This window comes from Vombatus ursinus, unplaced genomic scaffold (genome assembly GCF_900497805.2).
Source record: "Vombatus ursinus unplaced genomic scaffold, bare-nosed wombat genome assembly UNPS02014811.1, whole genome shotgun sequence".
NCBI classification, from domain to species: Eukaryota; Metazoa; Chordata; class Mammalia; order Diprotodontia; family Vombatidae; genus Vombatus; species Vombatus ursinus.
Window position 1 is genome coordinate 1,929,466 of NW_020954589.1, and position 23,869 is coordinate 1,953,334.

The window sequence follows — 23,869 nt, forward strand, 5'->3', positions numbered from 1 at the left end:
AGAGGATCAAATGGAATTATGTTGATAACCTTAAAGTCTTCTATTAGCTAACATCAAGATTCATAGACAGAGCTGGAATAGGCCTTCAAGTCCCTGCATTTTACTGATGGGGAACTGAAGCCCAGGAGTTTAGGCAACTTTTTTAAAGTCACTCAAGTAATAAGAGGCAGAACTTCTTGTTTAAATACAATTCCTCTTTAAATATAACAATTCTTCTTTAAATATAACAATGTTATATTTAAATATTCAATATTCTTATTCCCATTCTGCTGACGAAGTAAATGAGACGTGGGGAGATTAACAGAATTGCCAGTGGTGAAAAGGGGTGAAACAGGGGTTACCCAAGTCAGTTGACAAATAGGCCAGTACTTTTTTTTGCTACAACAGAAAGTGGCTTCCAAAATGTGTGGGTAGCCTTGGGTTTGGGGGAGACTCTGGTCATTCTGAGGTAGAGATAGGATCTTATCCTCCTTGCTTCCCTACATCTTCCCTTGTGGCAAAAGTCACATAGAAAATAGAGTGCTCATACTTAGGAAGATCTGAGTTTGAATTCTGCCTCAGACATTGTGTGACCCTGGGGAAATCACTCTCAGCCTTAGTTTCCTCATGTGTAAAATGAGGCTAATAACAGTCCCTACTTCACAGCATTGTGGTGATGATCACATGAGGTATACATTTAAAGTGCTTTGCAAACCCTAAAGCATTATAGGAAGCTAGAATGTCATGGATTCAATCCCTGCTTCTGAGACACTCTGGCTGTGTGACTGTGATCCTGGGCAAGTTACTTATCCTCTCACTGGCTGGTCTAGGGGAGTCTTTAAGACTATGAGTTGTAGAAAAAATCAGTCTGCTATGTGAATAGAGGCTGTTTTAGAGATGAAGCTGATCTACTCATTCTGATCTATATCTGGCCACTGGACCCAGATGGCTCCAAAGAAGAAAGTAAGGCTTTGCACAGCCCTCCCTCGCTTAAATCCAATTCACTTGCATGTCACGGCATCATCTTCTTGGTGTCACAAGAACGAAGGACAAACAACAAAGCAACCTGATCTGCATTGGTAGAGGAAGTGTCTTCTTCTGGGATTTCCCTACACCAATGAAATCATATGTCTGTCACTATCTTTATCTTTATTATTGCATCCATTTTTTTTTCTTTTCCACAGCTTCCCCCTGAACTATGCAGCTGGTTCTACCCCAAGCCGTGTATGCAAGTGCTAGTCAAACTGATTCAGGGTATATTATAGTCCTCTAGCCCATGCAAGCTTACTTAGGAGTGTAAATCAAACTGCTGTTCGGGGAAAGGAAAAAAGCCAGCCCTTGGCTTGGTCTTTCACACAGCAGAGCTTGGCTTGATGGTGAATACATCTGGCAGGTTGTCCCTAGGATCTTACCTCTGTGCCCAGTGCCTCAGTGATGTCCCCAATTCACCCCTACCTGCCTGCCCACACAAGTCCAGGGAGAATAAACACAAATCACTAGACCTCATAAATATTCCATGCTCCCCCTCCCACCTCCAATAACTCCTTATAAATCTTCACATCTAGGCCTAAACAAAAATCCACTTAAGAGGAACTAAATAAAGTGATTTATTTTCAGGACTACTGTGGCACATGCATAATTAGCTAATTAAACAACAACATAAATAATTCTGCAATATCAGGGTGCGATGATGGGAACGAGATGGAAAGGAGGTGAATAATAACTGTGCTGTTAAGAAGATGCTGCCTGCAGACCCAGCATTTTGCTTGAGAAAGGTAATTAAGGCAAATCACTCTTTCACTGTTCTCTCCTAGCTGCTGCCTGCTTGGCTACTAAGAAAGGATATTTTACTGGGCCTTGGGGAACAGAGTATGTGAGAACTGAAAAGGACCTTAGAAGTCATCTAATCTAACTTCCTCATTTTACAGAGAAGTAAACTGATGACTAGAGATGTGAAGTGACTTGTCCAAGGTCAGATAACTTAGCCAGGGCCTCCCTAATACTCCTAGGAAGGAGCTTCCTAGCTATTTCACAGGTGAAGCATCAGAAGACCCAAGAACTCTGCCAAATTCACTTTACTAAACCATAGCGTTTGCTGGGTCACACTGCTGCCCTAGAATTTACACTAGGCGTCCATTATCAACAGGCTCAAGTTTAAATTCTTCAGTTTGGCATTCAAGACCCCCACAACCTAGTCCTAAGCTACTAGTCTTGTCTTCTTCTATTCTCCTAAAAATCTCTCTCTCTTGAACTCTGCATGTTGTTGTTGTTCATTTGTTTCAGTTGTATCCAATTCTTGGCAAAGATACTGAAGTGGTTTACTATTTCCTTCTCCAGTGGCAAATGGCAGTTAAGTGATTTGCACAAGGTCACACGGTTAGGAAGTTTCTGAAACTGGATTTGCACTCAGGTCTTCTTGACTCCAAACCCGGTGCTCTATCCACTGTGTCACCCCTGAACTCACCATCCTTACTCCTCAGGGGTCTTTGCTCATGCCACTCCTTAGAATGCTCTCAAAGCCTAATCAACTCAATCTAATTCAATTCAATGAATGCTTCTTATAAGACAGACTATGTTAGGGGCTGGACATACACAGACAAAATAGAAAAAAAAAAAACAGTCTGTGCCCAGAAGGAGTTCACATTCTACTTAGGGGTATACAACATTTAAAATGATAAGTTTATACATGATAATTAGAGGCAGCAGTGGATTTGTTTAAGCACTAATAACTAAGGAAATGAGTGAAGTAATGAGCAATAAGCTTGCAAAGTTCAGTTGGAACCAGATAATGAAGGAATTAAATGCCAGAACAGTTTGTATTTTATCCTAGAGGCAATAAGAAGTCAGTGGCAGCTGTATGGAGGATGAATTGGAAAAGAAAACTGGGATTCCTATTAGGAAGTTGCTTCAAGAGTCCAGGGCTGGGGTGAGGAGGGGGTGAACTAAGAGGGAGGCTGTGAGAGAGAAAAGAAGGGATGGATGTGAAATATGTTGTAGAGCAACATAAATGAGTAAATGAATGAATAATAAATAAACAAATTAATGAATAAATGAGACTTAGGAACTGATTGAATGTAGCAGGGCTGTGGGGGTGGGAGGAGTGGGGCAGAGGAAGAGGAAAGAGTGGAGAATGATTCTGAGGCTATGAACCTGGATGACTAAAAACATTGTGGTATCCTCAACTGAAATACAAAATTATGAATGAGAGGACGGTTCAGGGAGGAAGATAATTGGAAATATTAGATTCACAATGCCTAGGGGACATCCAAATATAAATAGCAAACAGTATTTGTTGGTGTAGAAATTGAACTGGGGAAGCTGGGTGGCACAATGGATAGAGTGCTGGGTCTGGAGTCAAGAATATTCATCTTTCTGAGTTCAAATGCCAGCTTCAGATACCTACTAGCTGTGTGACCCTGAGCAAGTCATTTAACCTTGTTTTCCTCAGTTTCCTCATCTGTAAAGTGAACTGGAGTGGGAAATGAAAATCCACTGTAATATCTCTGCCAAGAAAATCCCAAATGGTGTCACAAAAAGTCAGACTCAACTGAAAAATGACTCAACAACAGAAGCTGAGCTCAACAGAGAGACAAAGTCTCGATATATAGATAGGAGAAGGTTTAGAGCTGGATGAGACCTTAGAGTTCATTTTGCCCAACCTCCTCATGCAGTAAGTGAGGTCCAGAAAGAGAAAGCAAATTGTCCAAGATCAATTAGGGATCTGATGGTGTAGCTGGGATTCCAACCTAGGTCATGGGACTTCGAATCAGTTTCATTTCCACTGCACCATGCATAGAAGTGATAATGGAACCCATGGAAATTGATAAGGTCACTGAGAGAACTGATAGGAGAGAAGAGAAGAAGACCTAAGTGGATACTCATGGATGAGGAGTAGGACATAGACTTTGAGACAGAAAAGACTACAGAGTGGTCAGATAGGCTGTGAGAGACACAAAACTCTGGGAGGAGAAAGTACTTAGGAGTTAGGGGATGGGGGTTAATAGCATCAGATGCTGCAGAGAGATCAGAGAAAAGGTCATTAGATTTCATTTTCCTCTCTAGCCATGGCATAGTGGATTGAGAACTAGCCTCAGAACTAACTAGGAAAACTTAGGCTCATGTCCTACCTTGGACAAAAAATGGCTGTGTGACTAAGTCACTTAGCCTCTCAGTTATCCAGGCCAGTTCTCAAAGAGAAAGGAGGCCCCAAACCGTATGGCAGCATAATGACTTAGAAAACCACATATTAACATTAACTATGTTATGTTGTAGGGCAGCTACATGGTACTGTGGATAGAGTGTTGGACCTGGAGTCAGGAAAACTCATCTTCCTGAGTTCAAATTTGGCCTTAGACACTTACTTAGCTGTGTGACCCTGGGTAAATCACTTAACTCAATTTGCCTCAGTTTCATCATCTGTAAAACGAGTTGGAGAAGGAAATGACAAACCACTCCAGTATCTCTGCTAAGAAAACCCCCCAAAGGGTCATGAAGAGTTGGACATGATTGAAAAAACTAAACAACAACAACAGGAAATGAGCCCAACAGAGAGGTGAGACCTAGATATATAGATAGATAAGAACAACATGTTATATTGCATTTTTATTGATTTTATTAGTTATTTCCCAATTATATTTTAATCTGGCTAGGGCCAATGGGCCTGCAGACACTTTGCCCATTGGCCCTAGCCAGATTAAAATATAATTTTATATACCTCTGATCTGGGCAACTCTCTAAGATTATGAAATGAATTGGTAGAGAGTTTCCTATGTCAATGAAGTCAAAGGGCTACTCCCTATGAATCTCTTCTCTACCTCTCCAAAGTCTACCTATTTTTCAAAGCCCAATACAAATCCCAATTCCTCTTTGATGCCATCTTTCAGCTGCATCAGTCCACACTTGCCTTTTCTTCCTGAATCCAGCCACTAGAATTAACTCAGGCCATTAGTTAAAAGTTAAGGCAAGAAGATTCCTTTCATGTTTAACTTCCTGACTAATAAGTTACGAGGAGATCTTTCCTACCTTTCTACTTTAATTACTAGTTCAATTAAGAGTTAAATTTAATTGAACAATGATTAAGTTTCAAATGATAGACTTGAAAGAACCCTCGACCTGGACTTAATTTCAAATCCTGCCTCTCACAGGCTAGCTGTGTAAAGAGTGACAAGTCACCAAACCTCAGTTACTTCATCTTTAAAATGAGAATAAAATATTTGTACCACCCAACTCCTGGGTCTATTATGAAGAAAACGCTATATAAATCATGAAGTGTCATATAAATGCAATTTATTGTTATTAGATGGAATAATTTAAGAACTATTGAGAGGGAAAAATTACTTTCCCTTGGGAAAATCAGGGCAGGATTCATGGGAGAGGTGGTTTCCAATTTGGATCTTGAAGGAAAAAAATAATTTTAAGAAGTAAAAGTATGGTCAGGGTCAGGGAGGAGATGGAAGCACTTTTCAGGCATGGTGGAAACTTACATGAATGAGTAGAGGTGAACAATTGGGAGGGGAATACTAAGTAATCCAATTTGGTTGGAAACCATTGAGTCCATGAAGGGAGGTCCAGTGAAAGAACGCTGTAGGTTGGAAGCACTTTTTGAAGATCCTGAAATGCCCAGCTGAGTCTATATTTCATTCTGGAGGCAATAGGGATTCACTGAAGGCTTTTAGGCAAGGGTCATATTTACACCTTAAGAATATTATTTAAGTAACTGGATAGATTAGAGATGGCTGTAGACAGAAGGGAGGCAGGGAGACCAATGAGGAGGTTGTTCCAGTGGTCCAAGGGAGAGGTGATAAGGACCTGGACTAGGGTGGTGGTCAGGTTAGTAGAAAGGATGGATTTTAGGGATGCTACAGGGCTAAAATTAAGGGGCCTGGCAACTGTTTGTATGTGGGAAGTAAAGGAGAGGGAAGAGTCAAAGACAAGTCTAAAGTTTTTCCTGGAGTAGTTTCAATTTCAGATTTCCCACTTGTGATTATTTTGTTTAGCCAGCTTTTGAAGGAAACATTTTTTTGGGGGGAGGAACCCAACAAGTCTATGGTAATATTAATATTGATTTATATAATATGTATATTATATTATAATAATTTAATATTTAGAAAGTGTTCCCTTATTACCTTTCCTCCTCCTTATTGAATTTTATCTTATTCGATTCAACCCAATGTTCTAGCCTATGAAGATCCTTTTGGAGCTTGGCTATTCACAATGTGTTAGTTATCCTACCTAGAACTGTCTTGCATGAAGATTTTATAAGCATATCATCTATACTTTTATCCATGTCATCACTAAAGATGTTAAATGGCACAATTTGCTGGGGGTACTCCATTGGAAAGCTCCTGTCATACTGTCATTAAACCATTAACAATTCTATTCTTTGAGTTCATCTGACTAGTTTTGAATCTATCTGAATGTACTGTTTGTTTAAATCATACTTCTCCATCTTCTCCATAGAATAGTAAAAGATATTATGTACTATACTATAAAGCTTTGCTAAAATCTAAGTAAACTATATCCATAGTAGTCTCCCTCCCCATCCACCATCTACAAGTTTAATAATCCTATCCAAGGGGCAGCTAGGTGGCACAGTGAATAGAGCACTGGCCCTGAAGTAAGGAGAACCTGAGTTTAAATCTAGCCTCAGACCAAATACTTGACACTTACAAGCTGTGTGACCCTGGGCAAGTCACTTAACCCCAATTGCCTCATTAAAAAATAATAATAATAATCCAATACAAAAAAAGAACTGAGATTAGTCTTGAATGACCTGTGTTGGATGAAAACAGTCTGGCTCTTGGTAACCATTTCTCTATTTTCATGTTCAACAACCATCACTTTAATGATTTATTAGAGAATTATTTCAGTAAAAAAAAAAAAAAGTCAAGCTCACTGGCTTGTAGTTTGTAGATTCTGTTCTCTTCCCTTTTTCCCCACCTTAAAATCTTTTCTAATCTTGTACCTTTCCCATTTTCCATCTTTTAAATATCACTGATAGTGGCTTAACAATCCTGGGACCCAAGGTTGTTGTTCATTGGGAACTAGTGGCTAGGTTTTATCACGGACAGCCAGGTGCCTTCTTATTACCACTAAGATCCCTTATATTACTAAAATTTTAGGAATTTCTAATTGTAATAACAGGAAAATCATTTCACAATGTGCTTCCTGGAGAGAAGCAATGGGAAATGGAAAGTGGGCTGAGTATGGAGTTGGAACACCTTGGTTTGAATCTCAGTTCTACCACTTACGAGCTATGTGGTCTTGGGCTTAATCTTTCTGAGCTCCTGTTTCCTTATCTATAAAACGAGGGGGTTGGACTACATGGATTTTCAGGTCCCTTTCACTTCTAAATCTATGATCCTATGAATGTACAATTATCTCTTCCACATTGAGTCTTTCCTCCATCACAGTTTTGATATATCTCGAGTCAGTATAAGAAATTAAATGGGAATTTTTTGGGAATTTTGCAGAAGCCACAGATGACACTCAAAGGCCACCGGATGGCACAGAACCCATGACCAAATACTTAACCCAAATTTTACAATAAGGTATTGTAAACATCCCATAAAAGAAAAAGAAAAAAATTCAGACTTTTTCTTTGTTATGAAGGGAGGGTCAAATTTTCCAGATCACAAGTGCCCCTAACCCCTGCAATGTGGAAGAGATAATGATGTCTGTCATGGAGCCACAAAGAAGGGAGCAGAGAGAGAAAGAATAAAAAATCATAGAATCTTGCAGCTGGAAGGGATCTTAGAGATTATCTACTTAATGTCCCTCATTTCAGAGAAGGAGGTTATTAAATCATAGACCATTAAGGCTTGAAGGGACCTTGGAGATTGTCTAGTCCACCTCATTCATTTTATCTAGAAGAAAACTGAGACCAAGGGAGTAGACACTTGCCCAGAGCCATATAATGAGTTAATGGCGGAGTTGGGACAAGAACCTGTGTCCCCTGCCCATTATACCATGCTGAGTCTGAATAATCATTCTAACCCAAACCCTTGCTTTTTCCCTGCCCCCTTCCCTCAATCACTGACCTCTTAAGTTCCCAAACACTTCTTGAGTTCCAAGGATATTTTGTCATCAAACATTCCTTGGGATCTAGCCCCACCTTTGTCTTCAAACATTCCTTGGGTCCTAACCCATCCTCCCTTCAAAGATTCCTTTGGTTCCAATCTCTTCCTGCCAGCAAACACTCCTTTGGTACTTTCCCAGTGTAAAATAAATAACAACAACAAAAACCCCAAACTAATCAAACACATTTTAAAATTAATGAGAGGCTGGTGCTTGATTCCTGGGGATAGGAGGGGGAGGAGAACATTTTCAAAAGAAAAGGGTTTCAGTCACTCTGTTGTGTCTTTGCACTTGCTAATTATTTTGATCTTCAGCTATTTCTCCAGCCAGAACTTTTTGGAAAAAAAAACAAAACAAAACAGAGAATGACACAGGAAATTAATCACTCCTTACTGACACCCAGGTCATATATGACTGAATGATGGCCCTCTTCTTGTGGCTGATGAGGGTTTTGAATTGGTAGCATTGACCTTATCAGGAAGGACAGAAAGATATCTATTCTTTGATGTGAAGAGGACTCCTTTACAAAAATATCCCTCACCTAATTGAGTCACAGTACCTGAAATTTCACTATTAGCAATTTATTCCTTTGGGGTTTTCAAATAGCTTTTGACCTTTGGGGCTTTCAGGGTTCCCCATGGAAATGTGAATGTCCCTGGAAGCATTCTGAGAGCATGAAATGAAATTTGGATTCAGCAGACCTGGATTAGAATCTTGGCTCTACCATTTACTGGTGTGTATCCTTGGACAAGTAACATCTCTGACCCCCTTTCCTTATCTATAAAATGACCAGGTTAGGCTAGATAGACTCTAAAGTATTTTCCAACTCTAAATATTATGAGTACCTTAAATCCTTACAATGGAACCAAAAAACAAAGAATGTTTGAATCACCATCCCGTCCAAGACCTTCATTTTAGAGAAGAAGAAACACAAGCCCATATGGACGAAGTTACTTGACCAAAGTGAATCAAGGAGTTAGTAGCACATTAGATCTCAAGTTTCTTTTTTTTTTTTTTTTTTGGCTAGGCAATAGGGTTAAGTGGCTTGCCCAGGGTCACACAGCTAGTAAGTGTTATGTATCTGAGGTCGCATTTGAACTCAGGTCCTCTTGAATCCAGGGCTGGTGCTCTATCCACTGCACCACCTAGCTGCCCTGAGATCTCAAGTTTCTTGATTCAACATCAGCTAATACCATAGCAGGGATCAGTTTATTAAACATTTTCCTACCTTGCCAGGTCTGAGAGAATGAGGCTGGAATGGTATGGGAAGGAAGGAAGGAAGGAGAAAGAGAGAGAGAAAGGAAGGAAGAAATGAAGGAAGGAGGGAGGGAGGGAATAGAGAAAGGAAGAAAAAAAGAAGAAAGAAAGGAGAGAGGGAAGAGGAAAGAAGAAAAGGCAGAAAAGGAAAGAAAGAAAGAAAGAAAGAATAAAAGGATAGAAGGAAGAAATAAAGAAAAGAAAAAGAAGAAAAAAGAAAGTGGATGGTAGATTCAGATCCCAGTATTCAGGAAACCAGGCACAGAAAGGGAGACAGGAGGTTACCAAATACAAACTCACTGACTTATCAATGCATTGATGAAAGACATTCCTTTCTTTTCCCCAGGGCAGGGTAGTGTTCTGAGATCCTCTCTGTGCCCATCCTTCCTCTTTGCTGGGAGCATGAAATAGTATTCTCATGGGAAGGCAGCTACATGGCCCACAGCTGGGCCCTGTTTGCAAAACAGATTCCTGGTTTTCCCCCTATTTTTGGTGCTGATGGAATAGGTTGAATCAAAGAGAAGAAAGCTGTAAAATCTCCCTGAGATTCTCCCATTAGGTAAATCCCTGGTCAGAGTACACCAACCATCCTTCACCTGCCTCATGCCCCATGTTAGCTAGGAAGCTCATTAGTTGCTAATTACTAATGGTATAAGAGTACTGTATCTTGGAAATAGCACTCATTCTAACTCTGTTAACTAATTGTGTGACATTAGGACAGTTATCTAACCTTCCTCAGCCTCAGTTTTCTAATGTATAAAATGGGTATAATATCTATTTAGAGTTGTAAATGATCTTAGAGATCATAGAGTTCAACCCCTTCATTTTACAGATGAGGAAACTCCATCCTAGAGAGGTCAAGTGACTTGCCCAGGGTCTCACAGCTAAAATGTGTCTGAGACAGGATTTCAACCCAGGTCTTCTTGACTATAGGGTCATGTGCCATACACCATGATGGCCTCATGAGGGTGTTATGAAGATTATGCTACATTATTGGTGTGAAAGCCATACTTTGTAAAGCTTATATACTAGGGGCAGATGCCTATAATTCCTGTTGCTATGTCTCACTTGAGCTTGAGATTTCTAAGTTACAATAGAGTTAAAGCCAACCAGGTGTCAGCATCAAATGTGGCATCAACAGTGTGATCCCTGGAGGTGGGAAGGGGTAACGGATGAGGGCTGAGCTCTACCAGGAGGAAATAAGACATCGGCTCAGGGCAAACCTTCCCTATTTGCCTTTCCCAGGCAGATTCAGAAGAGCAGTGGCCTGATTTCCTGCCAGAATTGGAGTGAGACACATTTCAGGATCATTTCTGGAAGAAGAGAGAGGGGTGATCTGGTGTTACCTTCTAGCATGGGGGACAGAGTCATGATGGGCAGACCAGTATCATTCCTCACCTTCCACTTCTTTCCCTGGAGAATAACATTCTCACCCAATATTCAGTGTTGATGACAACAAAGGCTGAGCCCTGCTAATGCCAAAGTGTACTTTTAAAATGCGTTTGCTGTTCATTCTCCCTGCTCTCCTGGGGCCCGTTCTAGCAATGTGCTTGGTGACAGATGTTCTTGAAGGCTCTCACAGACAAGTGTTTGTGAATATCACTCAAGCTGATAATGACACACCGGGCACTTCACTTGACTTTCTCTGTGTATCAGGGATGGAGCCCCACCCCTCCCCTCTCAGAAAGATTGGATGAGTTCCCCTCCCATCCATCCTCCAACACTACTGTCTTTCCAGATGTTGTCCTCCAGCATCACAGCATGGTTCTCAGCATCAAAGGTCCAGGCCCTGACACTTCCTTGTTATGCGACCAACTCCAAATTACTTATTTTGTAGATGATCTACACCAAGTGTTCAGACACAGTAGGGAACCCTCCCTGCCCTACTTTTAACCACACCCTTCCTCCACCCTAGTTCTATCCTGCCTCTTCCCTGACCTGGCAAGCTATGCTCATTGTAAAATCATCCAAAAAAGCAGGCATAGCTATGGATAATTAAGGAGTTAAAGCTGCCAAAAAGCAAAACAAAACAAGAAGGAAAAGAAATCATGTTATGCAATTCCAAAGGTAAATATAAATGACTTTTATATTCTCTGTGATTTGGGATATTGTATGCCATTCCTTTCCTTTACTAGACTGAATCATCAAAGGATCATGGGATATTCCATGGTCAGGGAGAATGTTTTGGTGATGGTCAAGTCAACAACAACAACAACATGAATTAAATGCCTATTCTGTGCCCCACACTGTGTCATATGCTGAAGATACAAAGAAAGACAAAAAAATAACCCCTGCCCTCAGGGAGTTTCCAGTCTAATGGAGGAGAAAACACGCAAAGAATTATGTACAAAGGAAGTTATAGATGGGATGAATTGGAGTTAATCTTAGAGAAAAGGTAATAAGATTAATAAGGCTGGGGAAAGACATTTTGAAGAAAGTAATAGATCTCCAACCTTGAGCAGATCCCCTGACTGCTCCCTTTCTGGGTGAACCATCAAGCAATGAAGTAAGCAAGCTAAGAGCTGGGGGTACAAATACAAAAGTGAGGCAATCCTTGTCCTCAAAGAGTTTATATACTGAGAGAGCACAGCACGTTTACAGATAAATCTTAGACATATGTAAAATAAATTCAAAATAATTTAGGGATCATGACAACTGAGGAAAATGAGAAAGTCCACTTGAAGAAGGTGGCACTTGGGTTGACCCTTAACCCTAACCTTTAAAGGGGTTCCAAGAAGTGGAGAGGAGGAGATGCACCCCGGGCATTAGGGGACAACCTGATGCCATTCACATATGAGGGACAACTAGACTAGTTTGGGTGGAATTTGAAGTGTTTTAGGGGGAATAATGTACAGTCTGACTGGAAATAGAATTTAGAACCAGACTGTGAAGGGTTTATATTTGATCCTAGAGCAATCCAGAGGTTGTTTTTTTTTGGGGGGGGGTAATGGAGGTTAGGTGACTTGCCCAAGGTCACACAGCTAGTAAGTGTTACGTGTCTGAGGTTGGATTTGAACTCACATCCTCCTGAATCCAGGGCCAGTGCTCTATCCACTGCACCACCTAGCTGCCCCAATCCAGGGGTTTCTTAAGCAAGGGAGTAGAACATGGTCAGAGATTTGCCTCAAGACACCAATCTGTCAGCCAAAAGGAGCTTGGGCTGGACAAAGGAGACACTGGAAGCAGGGAGTCTCTGTTATAATAATTTGGGTGATGGGCGATCAGGGGCTGAAGTAGGGTGGTGGTCATGTAGGTAGAGAGAAAGTGCGAGAGACGTTGTGAAGCTAGAAGTGAAAAGTCTTGGCAACTGATTGATTATGGAGTGAGTGAGGGAGAGGAAAAAGTGAAATAAGGAAAGGTTATGGAGTAATGGTGGGAATAGCACAGTGTTAGGCCTGGAGTCAGAAAGACTAGAGTTCAAATCTGGACTCAGACACTACTCATAAGTAAGACCCTGGGCAAGTCATTTAATCTCAATTTTCTTCAATTTCCTCATCTATAACATTGGGATAATAATAATAGCACTTATCTCCTGGAGTTTTAGTGAGAACCCAATGAGATAATAATTATAAAGTGCTTAGCACAGTGCCTGGCAGGTAGTAAGTGTTATATAAATGTTTGTTGTTGTTATAGTGGTGGCACAGTGGGGTCAGAAAGATCTGAGTTTGAATCCTGTCTTGGATACTTACTATGTGACCCTGGATATGTCACTTAACCTCAATCTACCTCAGTTTCCTCTATTGCACAATGGGGATAATAATACCATCTACATCCCAGGGTTGTTGTAATGACCAAATTAAATAACATTTGTAAAGCACTTTACAAACCTTTAAGTGTATAAATGCTAGTTGTTATTGTTGTTAATAATAACAATATTATTATTAATGAGAGAGTCTGGAAACAGTAGCGAGGAGCAAGAAGCATGCCTATCTTTCCTGGCCTGGCAAGTTGGAGCTTTAGAGTAGGTACCTAGAGTACCAGGGATGGTAGCCAGGGATGGAGCTAGAATGCAGCAAGATGACAGTGAATAGAACATTGAACCTAGAGTCAGGAATACTTGAATCCAAATCCGGACTCTGACGCTTGCTGTATGACCCTGGGAAAGTTACTTCTGTCTGCCTCAGTTTCCTAATTTGTAAAATGGAGATAATAATAGCACCTATTCCCTAGGATTGTTGGGAGGATCAAATGAAATATTTGTAAGGCATTTTGCCAACGTTATTTATTTATTTATATTTTTTTCTTAGGCAGTTGGAGTTAAATGACTTGCCCAAGGTCACACAGCTAGTAAGTGTCAAGTGTTTGGTCTGAGGCCGGATTTGAACTCAGGTCCTCCTGACTTCAGGGCCGGTGCTCTATCCACTGCACCACCTAGCTGCCCCCATTTTGCCAACTTTACAGTTGCCATGTAAATGCCACCTTATTATTATTATCCAGTGACTTTTGGGAGCAACCAGGTTTCTGTGAGTTTGAGGAGATGGATGGACACCTAGGCAAAAAAGAGGTGCCCCCTCTTAACTCAAGAATGACTGCGGATGCTATGAAAGCCCCAGAGTATGTGGCAGTAGAGTTTGAAAATATTTGCAGTAACAATAAAATTCTTTTGAAATCATGGGAAAGAGAGCACTGCATGAGTTAATCCACATTTCCACACTCCAGCATTTTATTCTCAATAGTCCTGTGATGCAGACAGTGCATTATTATACTGTGATGTCATTGGTCCAATGAATTTCCTCTACCAATGATACTTTCTTTGCAACTAATATTCTCAGAGATTTGCCTAAAGCATTAAGAGATTAAGTGACTTGCCCAGGGTCACATAGACAGGATGTGTCTCAGGAAGGACCTGAGCACAGATCTTTCTGGGTCCAAGATCAGGAAAGCAGCTGAGTTAGAGGTTTGAGGAGTGGGGAAAGAATCATATAATTATGAATCTCAGAGGTGGGAAGAGCCTTTAGAGGTCATAGAGCTCCATCTTCCACCCGGAGCAGGAATCCCCTTGGCAGCATCTCTGACAGATGGTCCAGTCTCTGCTTATACATCCCAGTGACAGGGACCTACTCCTTGATGAAACAGCTGCACATTACATTGTTGAGGCTCTCTAATTGTGAGAAAGTGTGGTCTTTGGTTCAAGCAATGTCTGCCACCCTGCTGTTCTGGCCCGTTTACTCACCATTTACTCACGTCAGCTAGAGGAAGGGGTCATAGGGACATCTCCCACGGGAAAAGGCATTCATTGGGCTGGGGATATAAAAGCGCGGACGGTCTGGAGCAGTTTCAGAAAAGAAGATCATAAAGTGACTTGATCAGGATCACACAGCCAATATGAGTCAGAGGCATGATATGTGGTGACCCAGTATCAGGCAAGTAGTAAATGACAGAGGTAGCATTTGAACCTCGGTCTTCTGAGTTTAAAGATTCACTCTTTCCACTGTACTACACTGTCTCACTGCGGCTCAGGAGTCTGAATTTCAGAGATGTGTGGGCATTTGCTCAAGCTTTCATGGATAATAAGCATGATGTCAGCAATGAAACCATGGTCTTCTGACCCCCAAACCAGTGCCCCACCTACTGTACCAAGGTGCTTTCAAGTGTTCATTATGTAGTATGGTTTTGTGTCTCTTCACCTGATAATTATCTTCTGGATACTTTCTAGGCGGTCAATCTCGTCTTAAAATATGCAACCCAGAACTGAACATGATATTGCAGGTGTCGTCTGATCACAGAAGTTAAGTGGGATATCATCTCTTACCTTGGATGCTCTATTTCTGTTAACAGAGCTTTAGATAACATTAACTTTACTGTCCACTCCCCATTGATTCATTTTGAGTTCACAGTCAATTAAAAGCAACTAGTTTTATTCACAACTGTGGTCAAGCTCCATCTGAATAGCTAGCTAGGTAGCACAAAGTCTTGGAGTCAAGAAGACGAGTTGAAATACATCCTCAGATACTTTACTAGCTGTGTGATCCCAAGCAAGTCACTGAAACTCTATTTGCCTCAGTTTCCTCATCTATAAAATGGGGATAACAGTAGTTCCTACCTACTGGGGTTGTTGTGAGGATTGAATGAGATAATATTTGTAAAATGCTTTGCAAACCTTAAAGGGATAAAATAAATAAATTAAATAAATATAATTAAATAAATAAAATGAATGCTAGCTGTTGGTACTATTATTATCTCCATTCTCATGTAATTTTTTCCCAAACAAAATGGAAGAGTTTACACTTATCCTTGTTGAAATTCATCTTATTAGGATCATGAGATCATACTTTTATAGTGGGAAATTACCTTAGAGGTGGTGGAGTCGAGCTTCATTTTACAGATAAGAAAACTTAGGCTCAGAAAGGTTAAGTGACTTGCACAGGATTACATAGCAGCTAAGTGTCTGAGATAGGATTCAAACCTAAGTCTTTCTGACTCCATGTCTACCAATTTATTCCCTATACAATAGTACCTTTAAACTACATCTTGCTTCCTATGATTCTACCCATCACTTAATCCTGTTGAAGTCTTCTTGGCTCTTGATTTTGTCAATGAATATGTTACACATCCCTCTGAATTTCTGTCATCTCTGAATTTGATAAACATGTTCTATCTTTATCCAAGTTACTGACAAAAATGTTGACAAAATCAAGGCCAATGACAGAATGCCCCATCAGATATGTCCTCTTAGGTTGGTATAAACCATTTTAATACACCTAAGTGTATTATTTTATTATCTGGTCCATGCCACTCCATCTCATTCACAAAGATATCAGGAGACTTTGTCAAATGCCTCCCTGAATTTAGAATACACTCAGTCTGTAATATTCCCTTGATCAAGAAAAGAAAATGAGATTTTTTGTCATGTTTTATTCTGAGTGAATCCATTCTGGCTCACATTGATTATCACATTTTTTTTCTAAGTGGTTGCAAATCGCCTATATATTAACATTTACCTGTTTGATAAATGTATGTATGTACATATGTATTGATTGATTTTGCATCATTAACCAAAGGAGATAGAGTATCCATATCCCTCTCGGAGAACTATCTAATGAGCCTGTATTGCAGGAATTATCTCTAACTTTTCTTCAATTTCTTCTTTTTAACATTACATGCTTATTTATTATATACTTAAAAAGAAAAGTCAGCTGTACAGAACAGAGATTTGAAGTTTCAAGTACCATCCTCTTCTGCTCTACTATGTGAATGAAAATGCTCATTCTACTTGGTAATCAAGTTCAGCATAAACAAACAAAATTAAGAAAGAGAGAGAGAAAGGACAGAAGGAAGGAAGGGAGAAAGAAAGAAACAAGGAAAGAAAGAAAGAAAGCAAAAGAAAGCAAAGGAAGGAAGGAGGAGAAAGAAAGAAGGAAAGAAAGAAAGAAGGAAAAGTAGGGCATCACTATAGTTTGGAAGCCATTAGGTTAGATAACCTCTAAAGTCCCTTCTAACTCTAACTCCTAATATGCCAGCTTGGTCTGGATGAGGAGTAGTGGCCTCGAGGCTACAGGCTCCCCATCCCTGGTCTAGATTATTTCCAAATTCCTTTCAATTCTGAATTTCTAGAAATCAGTCAATCAATAAATAATTGTTAACTGCCTACTATGTGCCAAGCACTGTTCAGATACAAAAAAATTAACAGCCCCTACTTGCAGTGAACTTACATTCTAATATTCTGTGATCTAAGTGGGGCCTGTACTTTCAATAACTATCATCCCTCCTTCCCCAACTTCCATTCCATCTTCTCTTACCCATTAGCTCCTATCCTCTGCGACCTAAGACCATACCATTATAGAGTTGCATCTATATTTTTTATATTTCTTTCTTTTTCTATAGATATAGATATCTATCTATACATACACATACACATGCAAATCTATATACACATACATATATATCCGTGTGTATACATACAAATACATACACACAAACACACACATACACACTTGAGACATGCTTTTCACTGTTGTGGAAAATTATTCTCTCTTGGTCCAGTCATCTCTTTAACTAGAGACTCTCACAATCAGATTCCTTCCTTTTGGAAAGAGATGGATAAGAAGAGAGAACACACTTCACATAGATGACTAATAAACTGGTTGGCAGGTAATTGAATATGATGTATCAGGGGGGGAAAAACAACATAAGATCTGACCAGCAGAGCCCTATCCCATAGTTGTAACAGGTACCTCTTTCTGTGTGTGTGTGTGTGTGTGTGTGTGTGGCCTGGATAGCAGGTGGGAATGGGGGAGGGGCAGCAGGGATTGTTTTTTTCTCTCGAGGTCCATTGCTGTTTAGTTGTTTCAGTTATATCTGACTCTTCATGACCCCATTTGGGGTTTTCTCAACAAAGACACTACGGTGGTTTGCCATTTCCTTCTCCAGCTCATTTTATAGATGAGGGAACTGAAGCAAAGAAGGTTAAGTGACTTGCCCAGGGTCACATAGCTAGAAAGTGTGTGAGGCCAGATTTGAACTTAGATAGATGAGTCATCCTGACTCCAAATCTGACACTCTATCCACTGTGCCACCTAGCTGCCCAAGGTCTTGACCTCCTTACCTCCAATAAAAGAGTCCATTAATTCATTGCATGACTTTGAATAAACACTTCAAATCCTCCACAACAGGGTGGGAGGGAGGGAGTGAGGGAAAGAGAGAAGGGAACAAGCATTTATTAAGTGCCTATTATGTGCCAGGCACCATGTTAAGTATATTACAAATATCCTATTTGACCCTGGCAAGGCAAGGGAGGTGTTGAAGCGGGTTAGATTAGATGATTTTGAGTTTTTATGCTTCATTGAAACATTAACTATGATTTAGGAACCAGTAGTAGAACCACACCTGACATTCCAAAGAGATTAGTAACTACATATTTTTTCTTTTCATTGCTATCACTTCCCAATGACTACACAGAACAAATCTAATCCCTTTTCTCTGTGAGAGATAGATAACCTTTCGGATATTTGAAGACATCTGTCATGCCCAACTCCATGTCTTCTCTATTCTGGCATGAACATCCTAGGTTCTGTTGATTTACCCTTAGATGGCGGGATCTCCAATGATTTCACCATCTTGATCACCTACCTCCTCTCCACAGATTACAGTTTGTCATTGACTGTTGTTAAAGTGGGAAGATTTGAACTGAATACAGGGAGAAGGGAGGAATTAGTAAGAGTCTGTAGTTCCCTTGAACCTACTCAGCCCATAATATCTTTTCTTCACACAGTCATCTTCCCTTTCCCTTTCTACACAAATCACTCAGACAATGTGACGGGGCTACTTCCCCCTTCCACAACTTCTCCTCTGGTGCTCTTTTATGATTTTTTTTTTTTTTTTGCTCTTGGAAACTGCTTTTGGTGTTCTTTTTACTCCGATTTTAGCTATAAAAACTGCTGATGAAGACAAGAGGAAACAAAGCATGATTTGTCCTGGTTCATGGACTTTCCATTGCCCTCCTAGCCTGTTTTCCCCCTTTTTCCCCCCCTGCAGTTCTCTTCCCAGCCCCTTGCTCACCTGTAGATTAATACCTCATCATCTGAGCAATTGTACTGTAGCTGATACATCTTCACCCGGGGAGCCGATTTGCTCACTGACCACTTGACCAGAGCTGAAGTAGTGGTCACATCGGACACAAGCACAGCTCTCTCCGGGGGCCCCTTGGAGGCCTCCCCACCCCCTGCTCCTCCACCACCACCTCCAGTTCCTCCCCCTCGGCCAGCCTTGCTGGAACCGGTGATGTCAGAGAGGCGAGATTTGGGGGATGTGGTACGGCTGGTGCCATTGCTTAGGTGAGGCAACTGGACAATAGATACGTCCACAGTGGCTGTAGCTTCACCGGCTGCATTGGCAGCGATGCAGGTGAAGGCACCATAATCTTGTGAGGTGGTAATGAGGATGTCCAGGGTGCCATTGTCATAGGCAGCAGTTCGGGATGTGTTCCCAATGAGGCGGTCATCTGGGGCCACCCAGTGGATTAGAGGACTGGGGTCTCCAATGGCCTTGCACTTGAGTGTGGCAGCTTGGCCTTCTAGCACCAGCAGTTTGTGGGTATGCTGGGTGATGAGAGGGGGTTCACACATAAACTCCTCTTCACGCACATGCCAGAAGTATCGGCCCTTCAGGCTGGCTGGAGAGCCACATGTCTCCAGGTCATCGTCCCTATCTAGACGTCTCAGCCATAACAGCTCACAGTTGCAATGCAGTGGGTTCCCCCCAAAACTGAGAGACAAGGGTGGGGTGAAGGGTGTGGCAGTCAGACTGGATGACTGGGAGCGGGCAAAGATGGGGTCTGGAGGCAGCTTCTGCAGTCGGTTGGAGGTGAGGTCCAGGCGGGCTAGCTTTTGGAGGTCAGCAAAGGTGCCCTCAGCAATGTGGTCTAGGAGGTTATGGTCCAGACTGAGCTGATGAAGGTTGACCATGCGTCGCACTGAGTCCCAGGGCAGCCCACGGAGATTGTTGTAGGAGAGATCCAGATCCTCTAGGGTCAGCAGGAAGTCCTCAAAGGCGTCATCGGCAATGTTATCCAGCTGGTTATTGTTGACAATGAGGTGCTGAAGGTTGACCAGGCCACGGAGGGTATCCTCACCGATGCTTGGCAAACGGTTACTATCCAAGTGCAGTGACCGGAGGCTCTCCAGGTCCAAGAAGGAGAAGGGCTGGATGTAGCTGATGGTGTTCCTGGACAGTGTCAGGTCCACCAGCCCTGTCATGTTGGCAAAGTCCTGGCGGCTTATGTGGATAATGAAGTTGCCACCTAGGCGCAACTCCACCGTCCGGCGGTCGATGTCTGGTGGCACAAAAAGAAGCCCCTTGGAGGGACACAGTGTCCCTAGGGACTCAGAAAGATTCTGGCAGACGCAGTACTTGGGGCAGGCATCAACGACAGCAAATGCCATGCCAAATGCCAGGAGGCTGCTGAGCAGGGTCTCCATGGTCTGGTCACTTGGGCCTTGGTGCCTGGAAGGGAAAGAAAAATAATTAGGGTTAGTCAGCTGCTACGAGGGCGTCAAACTAGATGGCTTTTGAGTCTCATCGAACTCTCCATCTGTGATCCTATGGTCCTCCAGAAGACTGCCACCAACATAGAAAATTTACACAAAATAGTCCAAAATTCTTTTCTGTTTAGAGCTGGAATAGGCTTGATGGATTCTTTGGGAGGTTTGGTGTGTTTGTTTGCATTTAAAGAACAACCAGATTACCTCTCTAACAAGATTAGGCTCAGGCTGATATTAAAATGAGTCTGCATTCCCTTAGCACACACCAACAGACAGACGATGAGGAAAGATGTCTCAGAAAAGGAGAGAGGTGGGGAAAGATGGCTTTGAATGAAAACATTTGCCTTTAGAACCCACAAAGGATATAACCCAGGCAAAGATAATGGAGAACTAACTTGGTTTGTTGGTACACGGTTGCTCGTATGGTGAGTAGAACAGTGTACTTGCAGTCAGGAAAAACTGGGTTCAAATTCTGCCTTGGACACATTAGCCACATGATAAGAAGCAAGCTACTAAATGGCTTTCTAAGCCTCAAGTTTACCATCTGTAAAATGGGGATTATGCTACTAGTAGCATCTACTACCTCATAGGGTTTTTGAGCAGCTCAAGTGAAGAAATGGGTACCAAATCCTTTGTAAACATTAAAGTGGGGGTAGCTAGATGGTGCAGTGGATAGAGTACCAGGCCTAGAGTCAGGAAGACAAGTTCAAGTCCGGTCTCAGACACTTATCCGCTGTGTGACCCTGGGCAAGTTACTTACCCCTATTTGTCTCAGTTCCTCATCTGTAAAATGGGGACACATTGGAGAAGGAAATGGCAAACTACTCTAGCATCTTTATCAAAAAAAAGTAGTGGATAGAGCAGAGTCCATGGGGTTGGACATGACTGAACAATAATAGCAAACATTTCAGTGCTTTATAAATGTCAATTAACATTATAAAAATAACTAGAAATTTGATTTTTAAAAAGTCAAGAGTATTGGTTATCTGTTGTTGTTTGCCCTCTGTTTTTGAAGAGGACCAATGATGTCATGGGGTGCTATCTTGACTTGCACATGAATTAGATTTAAGTGAAGCAGAGTTATGCAAAGTCATCAGCTTCTCTCTTCCAGAGTCACTGAGTCCAGTGGCAAGACAAAAGTCAGGACTGGCGATAGCCCAGGATGCAATAAATGACTTTGGGGTCTTCAATGTCTGCCCAAGTTCTAAGCACTTCACATCACCTGCTTTAGGCACCTTCATGGCTGTCGGAATAAATTGTTCTCATCTGCCCATTCCAGTGGGGGTGGGGGGAAAACCTTCACATGCTTGGGGTAGACAGCCTCCTAACTCATCAACAGTTTTGAAGACTGTCAGTTACCTTCTACCTGGTTTAGCCAAGATGGTTTTTACCAGGGTGTGGCTACTGCACATACTACAGCTTCTTAGAGCAACAGGTGAGAGCGGCGTAAAGGTGGTCACCAAAGCTTTATGAGCAGCCCTGAAAAGGGCCCAGCAAGCCCTCACACAAGAGGCACAAATCCTCCTTGAACACCCCCCCCCCCACACTCCATTGGTTATCTAATGAGGCAGCTAAGTGGCAAATGGATTAATGTTTTCCTGGAGTCAGGAAGCCTCAAGTTCAAATCCAGCCTCAGATACTTATTAGCTGTGAGATATCTAAAATGCAGATTAGTAACACCACTTGCCTCCCAGGGTTGTTATAAAGGTCAAATGAGTTAACGTTTGTAAAGACCTTTGTAAACAATTAACCTGTCAACTGAAATTTTAACTTTTCAACCAGCTGTTCAGGAATCATGGTCATTACTACTATGACTGTCTCTCTTAGACATTAACTCCTTCTCCCCAGGGACAGGAGTCCTACTATATATCTCACTCAGTGTAATTTCCAGGGTTCAGTCATTTTTTCAGTCAGGTCTGATTCTTCGTGACCCCATTTGGAGTTTTCTTGGCAAAGATACTGGATTGGCTTGCCATTTTTTTCTCCAGCTCATTTTACAGATGAGGAAACTGAGACAAACAGGGTGAAGTGACTTGCCCAGGGTCACACAACTAGTAAGTATCTGAGGTCAGACTTGAACTCTGTAAGATGAGTTTATCTTCCTGATTCCAAGCCCAGTGCTCTATCCATTGAACCACCTCACTGTCCACAATGTCCAGAGAGAATTTTATATCTCTAGAGAGATTGTATAGTATTAGTATTGTCATAAGAGTCTCAGATTTGAAGTCAAGAGAAATTGGTTCTAGGCTCTGTTATACTTGTTATAAGAAAAATGTTATGGAAATAGGAGCTATTATTCTTTTCTTTATCATTATTACCATCAAGAAGTATCTCTTATTAAGTACCCAATTGTACACAGTCCTTTGCTAGGCACTCTAAAAACAATCTCCCTGACATAGTGGACTGCTCTCTTAGAGGTTCAGCCATAGACAGACACAATAACCCTCACCCACAGGCAACTGGTTGGATAGAAATGTTAAGGCAGGACATGAGCAGAATGGGCAGCTAGGTGGAACAATGGATAGAGTGCAGGGCCTGGAGTCAGGAAGACTCTTCTTCCTAAGTTCAAATCCGGCCTCAGACACTTCCTAGCTGTGTTACCTTGTAAGTCAATTAACCCTGTTTGTCTCAGTTTCCTCATCTGTAAGATGAGCTGGAAAAAGAAATGGCAAACCACTCCAGTATCTCTACAAAGAAAACCCCAAATGGAGTCATGAAGAGTTGGATGCTACTGAATAACAACAAATGGGCACAATGTGATGACTGTATTTAATAGTTCAAAAATTTGTGATTTTGTCAGTGTGTTTCTCTACTGAGGCAGGTTATGACCCCTCCATATTTTAGCAGACTTTTTCTGAGTTGCTATGACCCAGAATTTATCACTTGGTGGCCAATTGTCTGGTGATAAGCCACTTAGAAAGGCTTATTTTTGGATATTAGACATGCCGTCCATCGTTGGGTCTGTATGTGCTGTGAGCAACTTTTCTCTTCGGTTATCTCCTATTTATCCTGTATATATATATATATATATATATATATACACACACATATATATATATATACACACACTCATGTATATATATATATAAACATACATATATACATATATATGTGTGTGTGTGTGTGTGTGTGTGTGTATATATATATATATATATATATATATATATATAATTTGTACATGTTATTTCCCCCATTAGGCTGTGAGCTTCTTGAGGGCAAGGACTGCCTTTTGTCTTTCTTTGTATCCTCAGCACTTGGTATAGTGCCTGGTACATAGGGGATTAATAAATACATGTTGACTTGACTTGATCTGTTTCAGTTGGTAGGACCTTCCAGGGCTTGGCCACCACTGGTATATAGTTCAAGAACTTTTATCTTTTTGCCCAAAAAGGTCTTTCCTCCTTTCCATGAAGCCATAGAATCATAGTACCACACAAATTAAAGAGATGTGAGAAATCATTTAGTTCAACTCTCTCCAAAGCACTCTACAGTATCCCCAGGTGGCAGTCCAGCCTCCCCTCAAAGACTTTCAGTGATGGGGAACTCACTACCTTCCAAGGCAGCCCATTTTGCTTGAG

At 41.4% G+C, this 23,869-nt stretch overlaps 1 protein-coding gene across 2 annotated transcripts in view; it reads right to left on the reverse strand.

Moving 5' to 3' along the window:
* Positions 1-20,228, reverse strand: part of LOC114053643 (leucine-rich repeat and fibronectin type-III domain-containing protein 2) — a 58,105-nt gene extending 37,877 nt beyond the window's left edge. For both annotated transcript variants that reach the window (XM_027876754.1, XM_027876753.1), the window contains exon 1: positions 18,811-20,228. In XM_027876754.1, the coding sequence (XP_027732555.1) occupies positions 18,811-20,228 (1,418 nt within the window). The remainder of the gene's footprint in view (positions 1-18,810) is intronic.
* Positions 20,229-23,869: the final 3,641 nt, after the last annotated feature.